This window comes from Lathyrus oleraceus, chromosome 4, assembly GCF_024323335.1.
Source record: "Lathyrus oleraceus cultivar Zhongwan6 chromosome 4, CAAS_Psat_ZW6_1.0, whole genome shotgun sequence".
Taxonomy (NCBI): Eukaryota; Viridiplantae; Streptophyta; class Magnoliopsida; order Fabales; family Fabaceae; genus Lathyrus; species Lathyrus oleraceus.
Window position 1 is genome coordinate 424,544,951 of NC_066582.1, and position 17,813 is coordinate 424,562,763.

The 17,813-nt window shown below is 34.7% G+C and overlaps 1 protein-coding gene across 2 annotated transcripts; it reads right to left on the reverse strand.

The window, feature by feature from the left end:
- Window positions 1–4,085: 4,085 nt before the first annotated feature.
- LOC127135619 (MADS-box protein SOC1) lies at window positions 4,086–16,687 on the reverse strand. 2 transcript variants are annotated; one of them, XM_051062280.1, is made up of 9 exons: window positions 16,471–16,687; window positions 16,313–16,357; window positions 15,976–16,162; window positions 5,365–5,449; window positions 4,999–5,060; window positions 4,811–4,910; window positions 4,694–4,735; window positions 4,571–4,612; window positions 4,086–4,496 (listed from the first exon to the last, which is right to left on the reverse strand). In XM_051062280.1, exons 3-9 carry the CDS (start codon window positions 16,155–16,157, stop codon window positions 4,326–4,328), a joined length of 684 nt encoding a protein of 227 aa, XP_050918237.1. In that variant the 5' UTR covers window positions 16,158–16,162; window positions 16,313–16,357; window positions 16,471–16,687; the 3' UTR covers window positions 4,086–4,325. The 2 variants fall into 2 exon arrangements, with proteins under 2 accessions (XP_050918237.1, XP_050918238.1); XM_051062281.1 differs by lacking the exon at window positions 16,313–16,357.
- Between the last annotated feature and the right edge of the window lie 1,126 nt (window positions 16,688–17,813).

A 17,813-nucleotide genomic window follows, 5' to 3' on the forward strand; every position in this document is an offset into this window, starting at 1 on the left:
CAAGGGTTAATATGCATGGTATGCGATGCACTGCTTGTTCAGTTTTAAGGCACCCCCGTTTTGAAAGGGAATACCCTGCAAATGAATAAGCGTGAGATGTTGGATGCAAGTATGCAGATGATGTTATGCAATGCAAAGGCATGTCAATCAGAATTGATGGATCCGCTTGAACATCTGTCAGGTTGCACTGTCTGGAGAGAAATTAAGAGCACACCAAACAAAGGTCATGGGATGGATCATGTTATCCTTAATATCAACCACCCATTTTGGTGGATTATGGTTTACACCTTATCAACACCCGAGTTTCATTGATATTAAGGATACCTGATCGGATTAACCATGAATCAAGGGTTTGTTGCAAGTCACGAGCATGGAGTTTAGGTTAAGAACCACCCAAAAGGAGTGTACTAAGGTTTAAACCTGCCAAACATGTTCTACAAAAGGTTCCCATAGTCATAATCCCATCTTTCGGATATTATCAGAGGAACGACTACTCGTATTCCAACAATATTCTCAAGAGAGACTCTTATGAGTGTAGTATCGCGTAACAATCGTATCAAATCTTACATTTGAACGACTTTCGCACTACGTCCTACGAATAGGCCAAGATGGGTTTGGTAAACTAAGGTCCTTGGCTTCTTAGGTCTATATTGGGACAAGTAATGTCTAACCACAACTTACTTATGTGACATTATTGATCTCAACATGACCTCCACCAAGTGAATGGGCTTGCAAGTCAACTCGCTAAGAAATACTCCACACAAGTTGACAGGACTATGCCATTCTCCTATCTTAAGTGCACTCGAGTTCGGGTATAGAACTCATCTCACAAAGATCACCAAGCAGCCAGCCAACAGAAACAACAATGATATATACACAATGCAATAAGGTAAAGCAGGTAAATAAATAACTGCACAAAAGCATGAACACCCAACAAACAAACAAACTACAAAAGCTAGGAGGGACTCGCTTAGGGAAGATGGACCAGCAAGAGGTCAACTTCTTAGTGTCCCCAGCAGAGTCGCCAGTTGTCGCAACCTGAAAAATACAGTGCGAAAAAAAAAACCGGCGAAAGAAAATGACAGAAGAGTCGCCACCGTGCGTTATTCATCCCAAAGGAGGGAAAGGAAACGCTCGAAGTAAACCTGAAAAAGGAAAGGACAAGACGGGGTCTCGCAACCAAATCTTGGGTTCGGGAGTCGGTTATGCGAAGGGAAGGTATTAGCACCCCTACGCATCCGTAGTACTCTACGGGATCCACTTTTGTAGTTTTCGTCTAAAGGGTGTGGGTTTATCTTGTGCTGTTTGCCAAAAAAAAAGGGTTAAATGAAAATGACTCGCGCGGATGTCGCATCCACTGCATACGTATCTCATCTGAATATGAGAATCAGAGTCTTCGTAGCTCGGCTGACCTATGGGTTGGGATGTGTGCTCGCTAAGACATCGCGTCTTATGCCTACGTATCTCATCTGGCCTGAGAATCAGAGCAAAACGTAGTTCGGCTAACTATGGGGTTATGGATTGGGTTTTGGACGAACGACGTCACTACGCAATCTACCGGATGCTCGACCTTTGGAGACTTACTCGCCTGTAGTAGAAGGAGTTAACATGTTGCTTTGGGTTTTAGGGTTTGGGATGCTCGAGGGCAAAAAGGCAGTCCTTGATGAAGGATCCGCGCTACCTGCAGGGATACGAACACAAAACACAAAACATGTATCTTGAGGTAAACACAAAACATTGCCTCCTATCGAGGTCTTCCAGCTAGGAAAGCAGTAAAATGCGGGAAAAATGTAAAAGTACCACGCGGATAAAGATCCGAAGTAACAGCAATTAGAGGAATGGGAAACCCTGAGATCCTTCCAAGCTAACATCATCAAAGAAAGTGGATCAGTACAGGTAATCGGAATGAACCTCCAGGGGTTATCCCACAAATAAAGTGGGAAACCACGCAAGTTATCCCTGCAAAAGTCATGTGAGCCCTCACAAAAACTCAACAAAAGGGTTAGTGAAACACCATAAGCATTTTTTTCATGAATAACAGTATGGTTTCAGAAACCTCAAACCCTGTGGCATACACTCAAAAATTAAACGGTTAAACATTCAAGGCATTGTTTATACATTCATATACATATTAAACCCATGGGCGAAAAACCTAATGAAATTCATCCATCATACCTCATACATTCAGAATATTCAACTTCAAAGCAAAAGGTAACGGGAATAAAGGCAAACCTGATTGGAGAGCTTGATTGAAATTGAGTTGCACCCGTGAGGTTTACAAAACAATCTTCAGGGTTTATGTGAGGCCGAGGCGATTCTGTGTAGCTGAGTTCCCTTCGGGGTTTGGAGGCTGCTCTGAACTCCGTTAGGTCTTCTCTCACTATCTTTTTCCTCAGGGTTTTGTTCCAAGGAAACCTCAGAGTATTTTGCTTCTCCTCCTTCTTCTCCTCTTCTGTGTGTCTTTTGTTTCAATGAAACTCTAGTATTTATAGGCTAATATTGGGAGGTTAGTGGGCTTTTGAGAAAGGTCCAAGTCCAAGATTTTTTATTATTTATTTATTTATTTAATTATTTATTTAATTATTTATTTAATTAATTAATTTTTTTAATTAATTAATTAAAATTTTTTAAATTTTTTTTTTTTTTCATTTTTTTTTTTCGTTTTTTTTTTTTAATTCTGATTGACATGATGAAATGCAATATGAAATGCTAAATGAATGCATGAATGAGGAGGGCAAATTTTGGGGTGTTACACCCGTCTTTGATTTGAACCTGAAATGATAGAGTTCTCTTGGTCTCTGCTATTGCTTTCTTGTGTTCTTTCGCTAGGGAACTTGTATTATGAATGAAATAAACTAAAACATGTTATGTTTTAATTTTAGAGAAACATTTTTCACTGTGGTTTACAAAAACAATTGTATTGCTAGTTATACATATTATCACAGTTTCTCTTCACAACCGTGGTGAAATAATTTAGGGATTTTTCCATAAAACTGAACAAGCACGTCATTCACCTTTTTATTAAACCTAACTCATTTCGCCTTTTTATCAAACCTAACTCATTTCGTCTTCAACCTCCATATTCTATTATTCAAAAGTTAACAAAGTATATTGAAAAACTTGGTTTAAAGATAAATCTTAAGGTTCACTTTATCAAGTAAATGATATGCTTGAATCTTAACATTGATCTTTAATGCCAAAATTTTCAAGGAATAGTAAAAATGAATGAAGATATTGCACACAAAGTGTATCTAAGATTGTCAAAACTGTGAATGTCTATAAAAACTAAACATTGTGTTATTATGAAAATTAAACTCTCTGAGATTGAAAAAATGAATGCCACATTTTACTACGGTTGGTAGAAATGACCGAGGTGAAAAGTATTTTAATTTTAATATAAATATATAGATTAAGAGGACATATCCCTTTTTGTAACAAAAAATGAAAAGTTGTTGGTTCTGCAATTCGAAGCGTAATAACCTATCACCATAGTTCTTATGCTAGACCATGGTGAAAAGTGTTTTAATAAATAAATATTAAAAAAAGACGCTTAAATAAGAGTCATTACTTCGGTTGATTAAATGATCGAAATAATAAGATATAACGAAATGTGTATTTTGTAGTAGTGAGAGGGGAGTGTCATAAGCCATAAATTGGCCATCATACCAATCGTGATGCTCATTTCCTTGAGGAAGCCATAAATAGGAGATGAAACAAGAAAACAACAAGGTGAGAAAGATCAATTTTATCAAAGAAATCAAGTATCTATTGTAGTTAAAAATTTATGTGTTGGTAAAAAAAGCAAAAGAGAAATGGATAACTTTTGTCGACTTCACCAACCTTAACATGGCATGTCCAAAGGACCTGTATATTCGAACTTCATTCCAAGAGCCAATGTATATTGATTTAGTTGGTAAAAAGTTGACTCTGAATCCTAAACATATTGTAATAAGAGAAGAAAAAACCACTCCAAGGTAATCTTGAACACTTTGAAAGTAAGATAGTGAGACCTTACTTTCCAAACACATGTAAACAAAATTTTAATATAACCTAGAAGTTAAAGAAACCTACCTTTAAAGCCTGCCAACAATTTTCCTTATACCGAGGAAGTGCTTACTTCCAAGATTCTGATATAAAAGTATCAATACAATGTAATCATTTAGACCATAGCTAAATTTGAGAATATTATGAAACAAATCACTAGTCTTAGAGTTCACCATTACAGTTTATCATCTGAATGATGAGAGCATAAATAAGGAAACATATCCAATATAGAATGAAACATTTTTCCTTACCCTTATTTTCATTTTGCATAGTTAAAAGGATTAATTAATCGTCAAGTTTGGAGAAATTCTTCTTGTTCTTGTATCCGGAAGACCAATGAATAATTCAGTCTCGACGTATGAATTTGGACTACTTTGATCTGCATAAGCTTCAACCTCAACTACATTTTCTCTATCATCATTATTTGCTTGCTGTGATGAATAACTATCATACTGCAGAAGAATTTGGATTTTCATTATTACATAATAACAATGATTTGTAACAGTAGGATAGAAAATGAACTCACCTTCTCAGAGAGTCTGGTACTTTCAGCAACTAGGGTTTTTCCCTGAATTGTATTCAAAATAATTGTCAGAATTTTTTTTGATGTATGCATGAAATCAGAATGATATACTTATAGATAGCTTACCTTTTCTTTTAGATGGTCAATTTGTTTCCCGAAAACCTCAGTCTGAAAAATAGAAACTTCATAAGAAAAATATTTCTATAAACTTTAAAATTTTATAAGCTTTTCGATCGATCTAACCTTTTTAACCCGAATTTTGGTTACGCTCCTCTCCAACTGTTGCTCTATCCTTTGTAGTTCATCAATGGAACAACTCCCCAAACCTTCTCCTAACAGTTTTCTGCAAACGGCGACATGTTTTCATCATAGACAATATTGAATATTGTAAAAATACTTGGTAACATGAATAGAAATTGAAGATGTTTAACCGTTTTGATGTCTCAAGAAGATCAATCTTTTTCATCATGTTTTCCGCTTCTTCCTTTAAACGCTGTAATATATATGAAAATTTCATTCAAACTTCGAGTCTTTTACTAAGTTGAAACTGAGAGTCTAGAAAAATGAATCCTTGAACTCCACCAGATAACAATGTTCATTAGTTAATAATATTAACATAAGTGAATCTGTTAATTATTTTGCAGGCGACTTTGAACAATCATTACAGGGAATCACATACTTTTCAGCAGTATATATTAAATTTTTTTCTTTCAATCAAGCATCAAGATATCATCACCATTGAAAATAATTTAAATTCTTGATAATGAATAGGAAGACAAAAATGTAATTAAGTTAACCTGAATATTTTCAGCAGATTCAGGTGTTGTTGAAGTATTATGAATCCTTGTATGACTGCGGTATCGTTCGATTGTTTCTAAAATGCTGTAACAATAAAGCTAGCGGTATTCAGAAGGAGTAAAAGTGGAAGAAAAACTTCTTCATTATGAAAATATGCATATGTTACAAGATATGGTGATAGGTCAAAGCTATATACTAATAGGTTGAAGACAACCAAAAATAGAAAAACAGTTGGCGTAACTAATTCTTAACAAACAAGAAAAGTAGAAAATGGGCCTCAGGGCAAAGAAGATGCATATAAGAAGGGGGTTTTAAAGAGAAGTTCGCAAGGAGTTTTTGAGTTTAGAAGAAAGCTAGGCAGTCTGTTTATAATGTGAATAGTGACCGAAGGAAGCAAATCAGTTGTAACTTCTGTATTTTATTAGAGTACATCCTTGGTCTTTATATAGACTCAGAAACTTCAGCTATTCTAGAAAACATAATTATTAGTAAATACTATTAATAGGCCACTATCTCTTGATCTTCCAACTACAACAGACTCTTAATCTCTCCACTAACTTATTAATAAAAACCCACTAACTATAACATTAAAATTTATTCAACAAAACTCCTCTTTAAACTGAAATGTTTTTTCTATTCATCCTGCCTATCAATTTCTTGTTTCTGTCGAAGATTTCTTTTGATAGTGGTTTTGTGAAAATGTCTGCTGCTTGATCCTTACTTGCTACATGCTTCAATTCGACATTTCCTTCCTTAACGTGTTCTCGAATGAAGTGGAAGCGAGCGTCAATGTGTTTGCTCCTTTCATGATTTACTGGATTCTTTGCTAACTCAATTGCTGACCTGTTGTCAACTTGTATTATTGTTGCACCTTTCTGTTTTAGCTCCATTTTACTCATCAATCTTCTGAGCCATATTGCATGACAAACGCACCAGGATGCTGCTACATATTCTGCTTCACATGTCGAAAGTGTTACTATTGACTGCTTTTTAGAAAGCCAAGTGAATGCAGTATTTCCTATGAAGAACACATATCCAGAAGTGCTCTTTCGATCGTCTATGTCTCCGCACCAATCACTGTCAGAGTAACCAACCAACTTCTATTTGTCTGAATTCGAGTAGAACATCCCAAGTGACATTGTTCCTTGGATGTACCTCAGAATTCGCTTCAATGCTTTCCAATGTGTGTAAACTGGCTCCTTCATGAATCGACTTACAATGCCTACACTTAATGAGATATCTGGTCTTGTACATGTGAGATAGCGAAGACTTCCTACCAAGCTTCGATATTTGCCTGCTTCGACACGTTCTCCTCCATCAAATTTCGACAACTTTGTTCCTGGTTCCATTGGCGTCGAAGCCGGATTACAACTTCCCATCTTATATCTTTTCAAGATTTCTTTTGCATATTTTTCTTGTGAAATGAAGATTCCTGTTTCTTCTTGTCGAACCTCCAGACCAAGAAAGAATCTCATCAGGCCTAAGTCTGTCATCTCGAATTCACGTGTCATTGTGCTTTTGAATTCTTCTATTATCTGATCATTACTGCCCAAAAAAATAAGATCATCGACATAGAGAGCAACAAGTAATACATTCCTTCCATTTTTCTTCACATAGAGGGCATGTTCGTACGGACATTGCTCGAACCCGTTTTCCTTGAAATATGTGTCGATACGTGTGTTCCATGCCCGTGGTGCTTGCTTCAGCCCATATAGCGCTTTCTTCAATTTCAGTACCTTCTTCTCTTCTCCAGCTTTCATGTACCCGAGTGGTTGTTCAACATAGACTTCTTCTTCGAGTACACCATTCAGAAAAGTTGTTTTGACATCCATTTGAAATATTGGCTTCTGTCCGCTCCACGCTTCTTGTGGTGTTTGATCTTCTAACTTCGAATGTGGACATCGATTCTGAACATAAATGGCACATTGTACAGCTTCTGCCCAAAATTCCTTTGGCATGTTCTTGCTTTTAAGCATTGAACGAACCATGTCAAGGACTTTTCGATTCTTCCTTTCAGCCACCCCATTTTGTTGAGGTGAGTATGCTGCAGTTAGAAATCTCCTTATGCCCTGCTCTTCACAATACTTCATAAAGGCTGTCGAAGTATACTCACCACCTCTATCAGATCGAACTGCTTTAATCTGTCTGTCGATTGCCTTCTCCACCATTACTTTGAACCTTTTGAACACCTCGAATGCTTCAGACTTTTCTTTCAAGAAATAAACCCATGTCTTCCGTGAGTAATCATCGATAAAGGAAATAAAGTATCTTTTGCTACTGAAAGATTCTGGCATGATTGGCCCACATATGTCGGTGTGAATCAATTCAAGGATATGCTTAGCTTGATATTCTGCCTTCTTTTGAAATGAAGTTCTTGTTTGTTTGCTAAGCACACATTCTTCACAGAACTTTCCTTCATAATCCATATCTGGTAGTCCATGCACCATGTACTTTTTCGCCAACCTTTTTAAACCAGCATGATGTAGATGACCAAAGCGTAGATGCCATAGTGACGCTTTGTCTTAGACATTTACTTGTAAACATTTTTCTCGAACGTTTATCAGATTCAGTTTGTACATTCGATTTCTCTCCATTTCGACACGAGCAATCAGATGTCCCAGCTTGTCCTTCAAATGCAGTATCCGTTCTTTCATAAGTATCGAATAACCTTTTTCTGTAAGTTGTCCCAAACTCAAGATGTTGGTCTTAAGATTTGGTACATAATAAACATCTTGAATTGATCCAATCAACCCATCCTTCTGCAAGTAACGGATTGTTCCCTTGCCTTCGACCTTCACTTTCGATGCATCTCCGAAAGACACGTTGCCATCTTCAATCTTTCTCATTTCTTTAAACAAGTGTTTGTAACCACACATATGGTTACTTGCTCCTGAGTCAAGATACCAAACATTGTCATTTGTGTTGATCTCATTTTGAGCCATCAAGAGAAAACCTTCATTTGCTTCAGCTTCCAAAGTTAGATTGGTTGTTTCTTCTACCTTCTTTTCGATTCGACAATCTTTTGCAAGATGTCCCACTTTATCAAAGTTATAACATTTGAATGAGTTGCAATCCTTCGCATAATGACCATACTTGCCACACTTGTAGCATTCAAAGTTGGAATGGTTCGACCTACCACCTCTTTGACCACGTCCTCTGCCACGCCAATTTTGTTGGCTCGACTGTCCTCTCTCGAAGTTGCTGCATTTACCACTTCGACCACTGTCACGTCCTCCACGACCACGTCCTCTTCCTCGAAAATTTTGAGAAAAGAGTACCTTTTCGTCTTTGATTTGCTCCTTGGTTTGATTTGCGTCCTCTACTCCTTCTTCCTTCTTTTTCATCTTACGTTGTTCGTGTGCTTCAAGGGAACCAGCGACCTCTTCGACTGAGAGTGTCGAAAGGTCCTTCGACTCTTCTATTGCGCACACAATATTCTCAAATTTATCTGTTAAAGATCTCAAAATCTTTTCAACAACTCGTGCATCATTTACTGTTTCTCCATTTCTGGTGAGTTGGTTCACCACCTTTTGTACATGCGTGATGTAGTCAAATACATTTTCTGACTCCTTCATCTGCATCCTCTCCAATTCGCCACAAAGAGTTTGGAGTCGAACTTTCTTTACTCGATCTGCTCCTTTGAACACTTTCTCTAGCGTGTCCCACGCTTCTTTCGACGTAGTCGAACCGACAATCTTTTCGAAGCCTGATTCATCAACAACCCTAAATAGCATGTATAATGTCGTTTTATCCTTCGATCGCGTCTCTTTCAACGCCTTATTTTGAGCTGTCGTATATCCCACAATATTTGTTGGTTCTTCAAACCCATCTTTGGTCACCTCCCACGCGTCTAGAGATCCGAGAAGAGCTTTCATTTGGATACTCCAGTTTTCGTAATTTAACTTCGTTAGCCATGGCAACGGCATTTGATTCAACATGTTTGCCATTAGCTCTGGTGCCAATTTGACAGAAGGAAGCAAATCTGTTGTAACTTCTGTATTTTATTAGAGTACATCCTTGGTCTTTATATAGACTCAGAAACTTCAGCTATTCTAGGAAACATAATTATTAGTAAATACTATTAATAGGCCACTATCTCTTGACCTTCCAACTACAACAGACTCTTAATCTCTCCACTAACTTATTAATAAAAACCCACTTACTATAACATTAAAGTTTATTCAACAAATAGCATGTCAGACACAAACGTTTCACAAGAATAATGGTGTGTTGTTAGGGAGATAGAGGAACCTAGATACATGCACTAACTTGGAATGCTAGAGTTGATGAGAATTATTATCAACAAAATTATAAAGAATGTAAGAACTAGGAAATTCTAGGATGTATAACCCTATTTGCAGGTTAGTTATACCAATCATTTTCTTGGAATGATTCTTCATAATATGATAGATATTGGCAAGAAAATAAAGATGACGTTAATAACATGATGAAATGGGTCGGTAAGATTCCAATTCATCCTAGAAAACTTTGTTTTTGGTAAAATAATGAGAAACAGCTAGCGTACCTTGCCAAATTTTGTAGAGATTTTCTTGAATATTAGAGATTCCGAAAACGTCGCTCTAATTAAATTGTGTGCGCAAATTTTCCCAAACACCAGCAACAATGTCAATCAAAAACATAGATTTTGCGATTGATTCAGATATTGAGCAAGAAAACCATGCAAGAACCATCGTATTGCATCTGGTCCATGGAGCGTGCAACGAATTTGAGATAAGTGGTTTTGGGAGGGGGCATCGATAAAATGTTCTTTATTATTTGAAATGAGAGAAATTTACATCGATCTAGACCAAGTATGGTAGTTCTTGACATCAAGAGGTGGGGAAACAAGAACAAGTACAAGATTTTCATTAGGGTGAAAGTAGTAAGGATTTGCGAAAATTAGTGGAAAATCATAGTAGCTCTGATTTGTCATAAAAACACTATACTTGAACAACATTATAGAGATTCAATATGGAAATTTCTAAAGCAGTAAACACTGCTATTGCTACTCATTTTAAGTTCGATGTAGACAAAGACCTTCATGTAAAGATGAAAAATATATAAGAAACAAATTTCTTATGCATTTGTTGTGGATAGTTTGATGTATGCAATGGAGCGTACAAAGTCAGATATAGCACATGATTTTGGTATAACACAAGATATTTTTGTCAATTCAAGTAGAGATAGAGAATTTGAATATTATAAAATAGATTTTAAAATATATTTGTGGTACTACATGTATGAAGTTTTGTCTCGGAGGTGATAAGCCTACTTTAGTCAGATTCTTCGAATCAATTATTGTTGGAGACACTGATTCAAGCTACATGATTAAATTGAATGCGGAGTTGTGGTTTGATAATCTAGATTTCAAGAGTGTGTAGCATTGTCAACCACTGATGTTGAGTTCATTACTAATCACAACAATTTTTTCTCATTGTTATTTTCAGTATTGTTTACGATTATGAGCTAAACACTCACTATCTCTCACTTAGATTTATATTAATTGTTGAACGAATTAAACATCACTCAACTCCTCGTGGATACGATGCAAAAATAAAAATACTTTCAACAAAATGGTGTCGTTACTATGGACTTGTATCAATGTATTTTACTATAAAAACAATTTACATTTTCTAAAAAAAATTTGAACTTTATTTTACTTTTACATCTATATATATTTTTTTCCATTTTGTGAGCTAGTTTTTTTGAATTAAATTGTTGAATTCTATTTATGTAAGGAAAATGTTTGATTGATCAACTATTTTTTTACTATAAAATTGAAACAACAACTAAGAAACATTATAAGAAAACTTGAAATAGAAAGTAGCCAAGGAAAAGCGACAACAATAAGGAACTTATGTTTCTGTTTTCGCTGTTTATTTGATACCAATAATAATAACAATAACAACAATGGTGGTGGCAGAATTCCAAAACCTTTTTGCCACAACCTTACAAGAAGTTTTTTTGTTAATGAATATAATGTCTTTTACTAATGGAAAATTCAAGGTTGGTAATATGAATTAAAAAATTTAGTTGAAAAGATTATTTTTCCTATACAATAGATTTACACCAAGGATCAAACCTAAGTTTTTATCTTTTTACTTAGTTTTGCATTTACTCAAGGAGGACATTCAAGAGATAGTACCGAGATGCATGATTTTAAAAGATGATATAGTCTTATTTAGAGAGTCAAAGATGATTTAAATGGGAGGTTGGAGATTGAAAGACGAGCTTTAGAAACACATGGATTTCGCCTATGTAGAAGTAAGATGGAATATATGGAATGTAAGTTCAGCAAAAGGAGAAACATGTCTAATCTAGAGGGGAAAGTTGGAGACCATATCATCCCATATGTCACCAGTTTAAATATCTTGTGTTCGTAATAAAAAATAATGGAGAATTATAAGAGGATGTAAACAATCAAATTCAAGCTAAGTGGTTGAAATAGAGGAGGGATTTAGGGATTTTATGTAACAGAAAGGCACTGCTCAAGTTGAAGAGAAACTTTTATCGAACTGCGGTAAGACCTGAGATGTTGAATGGTATATAATGCTAGACACTTAAGAATTAACACAAAAGTAAATCAAATGTAGCAGAGATGTGGATGTTGCATTGGATGTGTGACAAGATTAGACAAGATAAGATTAGAAATGACAATTTTAGAGAGAGTGTTGAGGTAGCATCTATATTAAAAAATATGGTTGAAAATAGTATTCGGTGGTTTGGACATGTAGAGAGAAGACCTGTAGATTTTGTGGTAAGGAGAGTAGATCAGATGGAAAGGAGTCAAAGAGCTATAGGTAAAGGAAGACTTAGGAAAACTATAAGAGAAGTTGTTAAGAAAGATCTTGAGATTAATAATTTGGATAAAACCATGGTCCTGGATAGAATATTATGGTGAAGTTGATACATGTATCTGACCCCACTTAATGGGATAAGGCTTGGTTGTTATTGTTGTATTAGAGGATGCATATGAAAAATATTTATATTTCAGAGAAGTTTCAAAAAGCGTTAAAGGTTAAACAACATAAACACATGGATATAAAGGGTCAGGATTGAGATGAATTAGATCTCGAAGCATGAGCTGTCACAATCTTAGGCCTTGAGAGGGATGTTGCATACTTGGTAAATGAAGAAGCAGAGACGGTTGCGTCTGGTCAAAGATATAGAATAATTTCATGATAAAAACTCTATCAAATCAGATGTATTTGAAGGATATAGAAGTTAAGATTGATGAATAAGATGAATCACTCTTGTTATTGCATTCATTATCGGAGTCATGAGAAAAATCTAGTTCAAACATTGATAATGGTGGGTGTTATTATACCAATGGGTAAAACTAGATTATCACTTTTAGCTGATGATCTTGAAAATGTTTCTACAAGTGAGATGTCTAGCAGTGGAAGCGAATACATGGAGCAACTAAGAATTTCTTTGTACTATAAGGAGGACAAATGAAAAAGGACAAGTTAGAGGAATGAAGTGTATCAAAATCTATACTTCCTAAAAAAGCATGCTTTAAATATGGGGAGTATTAGAGCTTTAAAGAAAATTTGTCAAAATAAGAGGTTATTATTTAAGAAGAATACGAAGAACTCCAAGGGAAAACAATAATAATTTCTAGAGGCGGGTTATATATCAAATGATTAAGATGATTGTTTCTCTATCTCAAAGAAATACCTTGATACTTCTGGTAAGTGAGTGCTTGATTCAAGAGCCTCACACCATGTGTTCCCAAATATGAAGTGTTTTATTATCTACCAAAAACATATGATGACGTTGTTTTAATAGGAAATAACCATGCATGTAGTTTTATGGGGTAAAAGTCAATATGTGTGATGGATCAGTAAGATTTCTGATGAATGTGAAAGATGTTTTAAAGGTTATGAAAACAAAGTTTTGAAGGTTGTACATGGTCTAATGGTTGTGATGAAGGGAATTCCTCACATAAATCTTTATCCTCTTATGAATGAAACTGTCACAAGAGATTTAACAGTTGGAATTAGTGAAAGTAAATATCAAACTCAACACACGAGGATTTGACACATGCGCCTTGGGCATAAGTTGAAAAAGGGTCTATCAGTGTTAGGCGAGAAAGGCTTGTTGAAGAACATGAAGAAGCCATGCATGAAAATTTGTGAACATTGTATGTATGGAAAACCACGTTGCTTAATGATCTCTACAAGCACAAAAGCATAAGGTTGTTACACTATGTGCATACTGATGTTTTGGCTTCGAATGAAGTAAATTCTAAGGGTGGTTTTTTTTACTTTGTAATATTTGCTAACAATAATTCTAGGTATATTTGGATTTAATTTTATAAATATAAGAATTAAATATTTTATATTTTTCAAGTGTTGGAAATCAATAGTTAAGACAAAACAAGTAGAAAGTTGAGAACTATAAGGCCAGACAATGGTATACAATATACAGAGGGAGCTTTCAAGATATTCTATTATTAGTGAGGCATTATTCTAAGATACACCTCAACCAAATGGAGTCACGGAAAGACTAGACCATAATTTTGGGTAAGGTCAATAATGGTGGGGAGGAGTCGGTTTCTACACCTTGTTACATAGTAAACTGAATTCCAAATTCTAGTTTAGATGGAGACATTCTATATAGGGTGTGGTAGGATGGAAATGTGTCGATTATGACTAACCCAACATCTTCGGATGCACATCCTATTGTCACGTCATTGATAACAAACTTGATAGTAGAGCCAAAAAAGTTATTTTCTATGAGAAGGAGGAGGAGGACAACGAGCTTGACCATGAGGAGGTTCAACAAGAAAATACATATATACTACAACAGGTACAACACGAATATTTGGATATCTCTGGACCAAAGAGGAATTATAAACTAGATCAGAAGTTCAGCTCATACAAACCTCTAAAGCATTATGAACATGTAAACTTGGTGGAATATGCACTCTCAATTTAAAATGTTGAAATATAGAGAGAGTTGGTTGGTTACTATGGAGGGAGAATTGAAATATCATAGTAAGAACACGAGATGAAAGGTGGTCCCATTACTCATGAGAAAGTATTTTATTGGTTGTAAGTGGGTATAAAGAAGAAAAGAACATCCCGTCAAATACAATATTATAAGGCACGAGGCTTGACTAGTGACAAATGGATTTTCACACACAAAAAAAGGATGTTGATTACAATGAGATATTTTCTCTAGTGGAAAAACACACTTCTATATGTGTACTATTATGTCTTCTTGATTATGGTGATCTTGAGATAGAACACTCTTATAGATTATAATGACATTGTCTTTTATGGAGGAAGAGTACATGGACATATCAGAAGGAGTGAAAGAAACATTGTGGTAACTTATTAATATAAGGTATCATTTTGTACGAGATGCCATAGAGGAATGTCATACTTCTTTTATGAAGTTACACATTGTTCCGAATCTAGGTGACATGTTTACCAACGTTGTTATATAGGATAAATTCCAACATTATTTGAACTTGTTCAATATTCAACATGTTGAGTCATATGGAGGTATAGTAGAACTACAATTTACTCGATCCCAGTTATAGGATATCTATGCAGTCATGGTCAAGTACAATCGATTTTTATGACACCATTAATTTGTTCCAAATTTAATTATATATTTTTTTTAAATTATAGGTGAAGAATTGTAGGCATACTTAGCAAAAGCTAAATATGGCATGTTAAATGTTGAATGTAAACCTAAGGAGTAATAAAAGGAAGATATCAAATTGAGATGTGCTTCTTTTAATTTAAATTATGTAGCTTATTATATAAATTTGTGCTTACGTTTGTTAGATGTACAACAACGGAAAAAGATAGTGTAATAAAGTGAGATTTTGAAATTTAATATTTTTAAAAAATATTTATATATGGTTCAACATTAATAAGAGTTATATTTTATATCATTCTTAGAAGTCAAGTTTCCCTTGAGGCAACATTTTCTAACTTGAGAGAATAGATCCATTCCTATCACATCCATTTCATAAAGGTTTAATAACAAACTTTTGAACTATATTTACGTAAATTAAATTACTAAACAAAAATAGACAGCACACATAAATCCAATGGATCATCAAGGAGAATCTCAATTTTCAATTTTCAGCTAAAATATCCATCTTTTAGAATATATAATTTAATCTATTAGCAAAAACCAAGAATAGTTTGCTTTTTTGGCTATAAATATCAAAAACCTAATGATAACAAAAACATAATATATATATAATTAAATAGCCTTTGGATGTTCAGTTTTTATAACCTTATATTTACATGCTACAATATTGTCATCACACTGCATATTATTTTACATAACATCACCAAAATTAACTAATTAATAGAGTTGCATTTTCTTTTTTATTACATTAATATCAGTAATGATAAAAGAAGAGTACTAGAGTACAAACCTTAACATAAACCAAATTAAATTATTATATTTTTATTCTTAATCATTACACTCTAGTGGAGAAAAATCAAATCTTAGTTATTGTGTTTTCAGGAAATTATATTATATCATATGTATATAAGAATAGTAACTCTCTTTGATTATATTTTATGTGTTTGAACAAAGAAATTATTTAAATCTAAAACAAAGACAAGGACACATACCTTGAACTTGCAAATTCATAGAGTCTTCCTCTTGGTGAGAAAACAATAAGAGCAACTTCAACATCACACAAAATTGATAATTCAAAAGCTTTCTTCATCAAACCATTTCTTCTCTTTGAGAATGTTACTTGTCTGCTTGTTGCGTTCTCTATACGCTTCATCTGCGTCTTCCCTCTCACCATCTTTGCTGAAATCACAACATCAACAAAAAATATGAAGAAAAAAAATGAAATTCAAATCTTAAAAGGAAAAGAGGATGAAAGTATAATAGCTTTCAAGATCTAGAAAAACTATGGGAGATGAAAAAAAATGCAGGAGATTTATTAGAGTCACTTACCAACAAATGAAAGCAAAATCTTAGGGTTGAATTGAATTCTTAAGACTGAAAGAAGAAAATTGAATGGTGTAAAATAGGTTCCTAGGATAAGGTCTATTATAAACACCTAGGTTATAGATTTATATCTCATTGAAAATAAGTGATTTTTCTGAACTTACCAGCAAGAAAAGCAACTTCAAAAGGAAACTTATTTGCACCAAATATTGAGAAAATGAAAGATAATATTTTGAAGCAGGGAATGGATAGGAATAAAAGGTTGAGCCTAAAAAAGGAAAATGAGGTTAAAAAATAAGTTTCAGAAGAAAGAAGAAACTATGCACCCCCAAAAGTAGTGATACATATAATTGAGGGTTGTGATTTGGATTTGACGTTCTTTTTTTAGCTAAGAGAGAAAGCAAACACAGAGAGTAACATTTCCTAATTAATCAAGTTCATCCCACTTTTGTTACTACAAGCTACCCCACCATACTAAGAAACAAATCAATTGTTTTTTTGTATTTAAAAGTTGAAACCTTATAATTTGCTTGTTTTGGTAAAATCATTAGATAAAACTCTACTGGCCCATAACGAGATTTTTCTAGATTAAAGTCAGTATATTTTGAAAATGATACAGCCAAATTTTCTATGAAAGGAAAGAGGAAATAGAAAAATTATGTATGTATGTATGTCTGTGTAAAGAAATGACAGATATATGTTATTTTTATTGTGCAGGGTTTGAAGACACAAGATATATGGTTTTGGACGGAGGGAGGAGGAACAGACTTTTCTCTACAATCTTCACTTATATTCAAATGTCTTCAGGTTTTACAAAGAGGTCTGGTCCTTATATAGAGATAAGGTCAGACAAGAAAAGACAAGTAATTAAATGCAGTAATGAATACTATCAGGTCCCTAGGATAGTTTGATTACCCAAGAGAATAAACTTTTGAACTTTCCCATACACATTTAAATTTATTCCAACAAAACTCCCCCATAAATTTAAATGCTCTTCCGATCAATCATGCCCAACATCTTCTTGCCTCTATCGAACAGCTCCTTCGATAGTGGTTTGGTCAAAATGTCTGCTGCTTGGTCCTTGCTTGCAACATGTTTTAGTTCGACACTTCCTTCCTTCACGTGTTCTCGAATGAAGTGGAAGCGGACGTCAATGTGCTTGCTCCTTTCGTGATTTACTGGATTCTTCGCCAGTTCGATAGCAGATTTGTTATCAACTCTTATCAATGTTGCGTCTTCCTGCTTCGATTCTATTTTGTTTAGCAATCTCCTCAGCCAAATTGCATGACACACGCACCAAGATGCTGCAACGTATTCAGCTTCACACGTCGAGAGAGTCACAATTGGCTGCTTCCTCGAAAGCCATGTGAAAGCAGTGTTTCCCATGAAGAAAACATAGCCTGAGGTGCTCTTTCGATCATCAACATCTCCGTACCAATCACTATCTGAGTATCCAGTCAGCTTGTACTCTTCTGCCTTCGAATAAAACATTCCAAGTGACACAGTT

Bases quoted from the DNA above. Each gene is read 5' to 3' on its own strand.
- LOC127135619 (XM_051062281.1), bottom strand. From the start codon at position 16,157: ATGGTGAGAGGGAAGACGCAGATGAAGCGTATAGAGAACGCAACAAGC. The intron at 4,911-4,998 runs GTTAAACATCTT...CGCCGTTTGCAG, and splicing joins CTTCTTGAGACATCAAAACG to AAAACTGTTAGGAGAAGGTT. The intron at 4,497-4,570 runs GTGAGTTCATTT...ATTCTTCTGCAG, and splicing joins GTACCAGACTCTCTGAGAAG to TATGATAGTTATTCATCACA.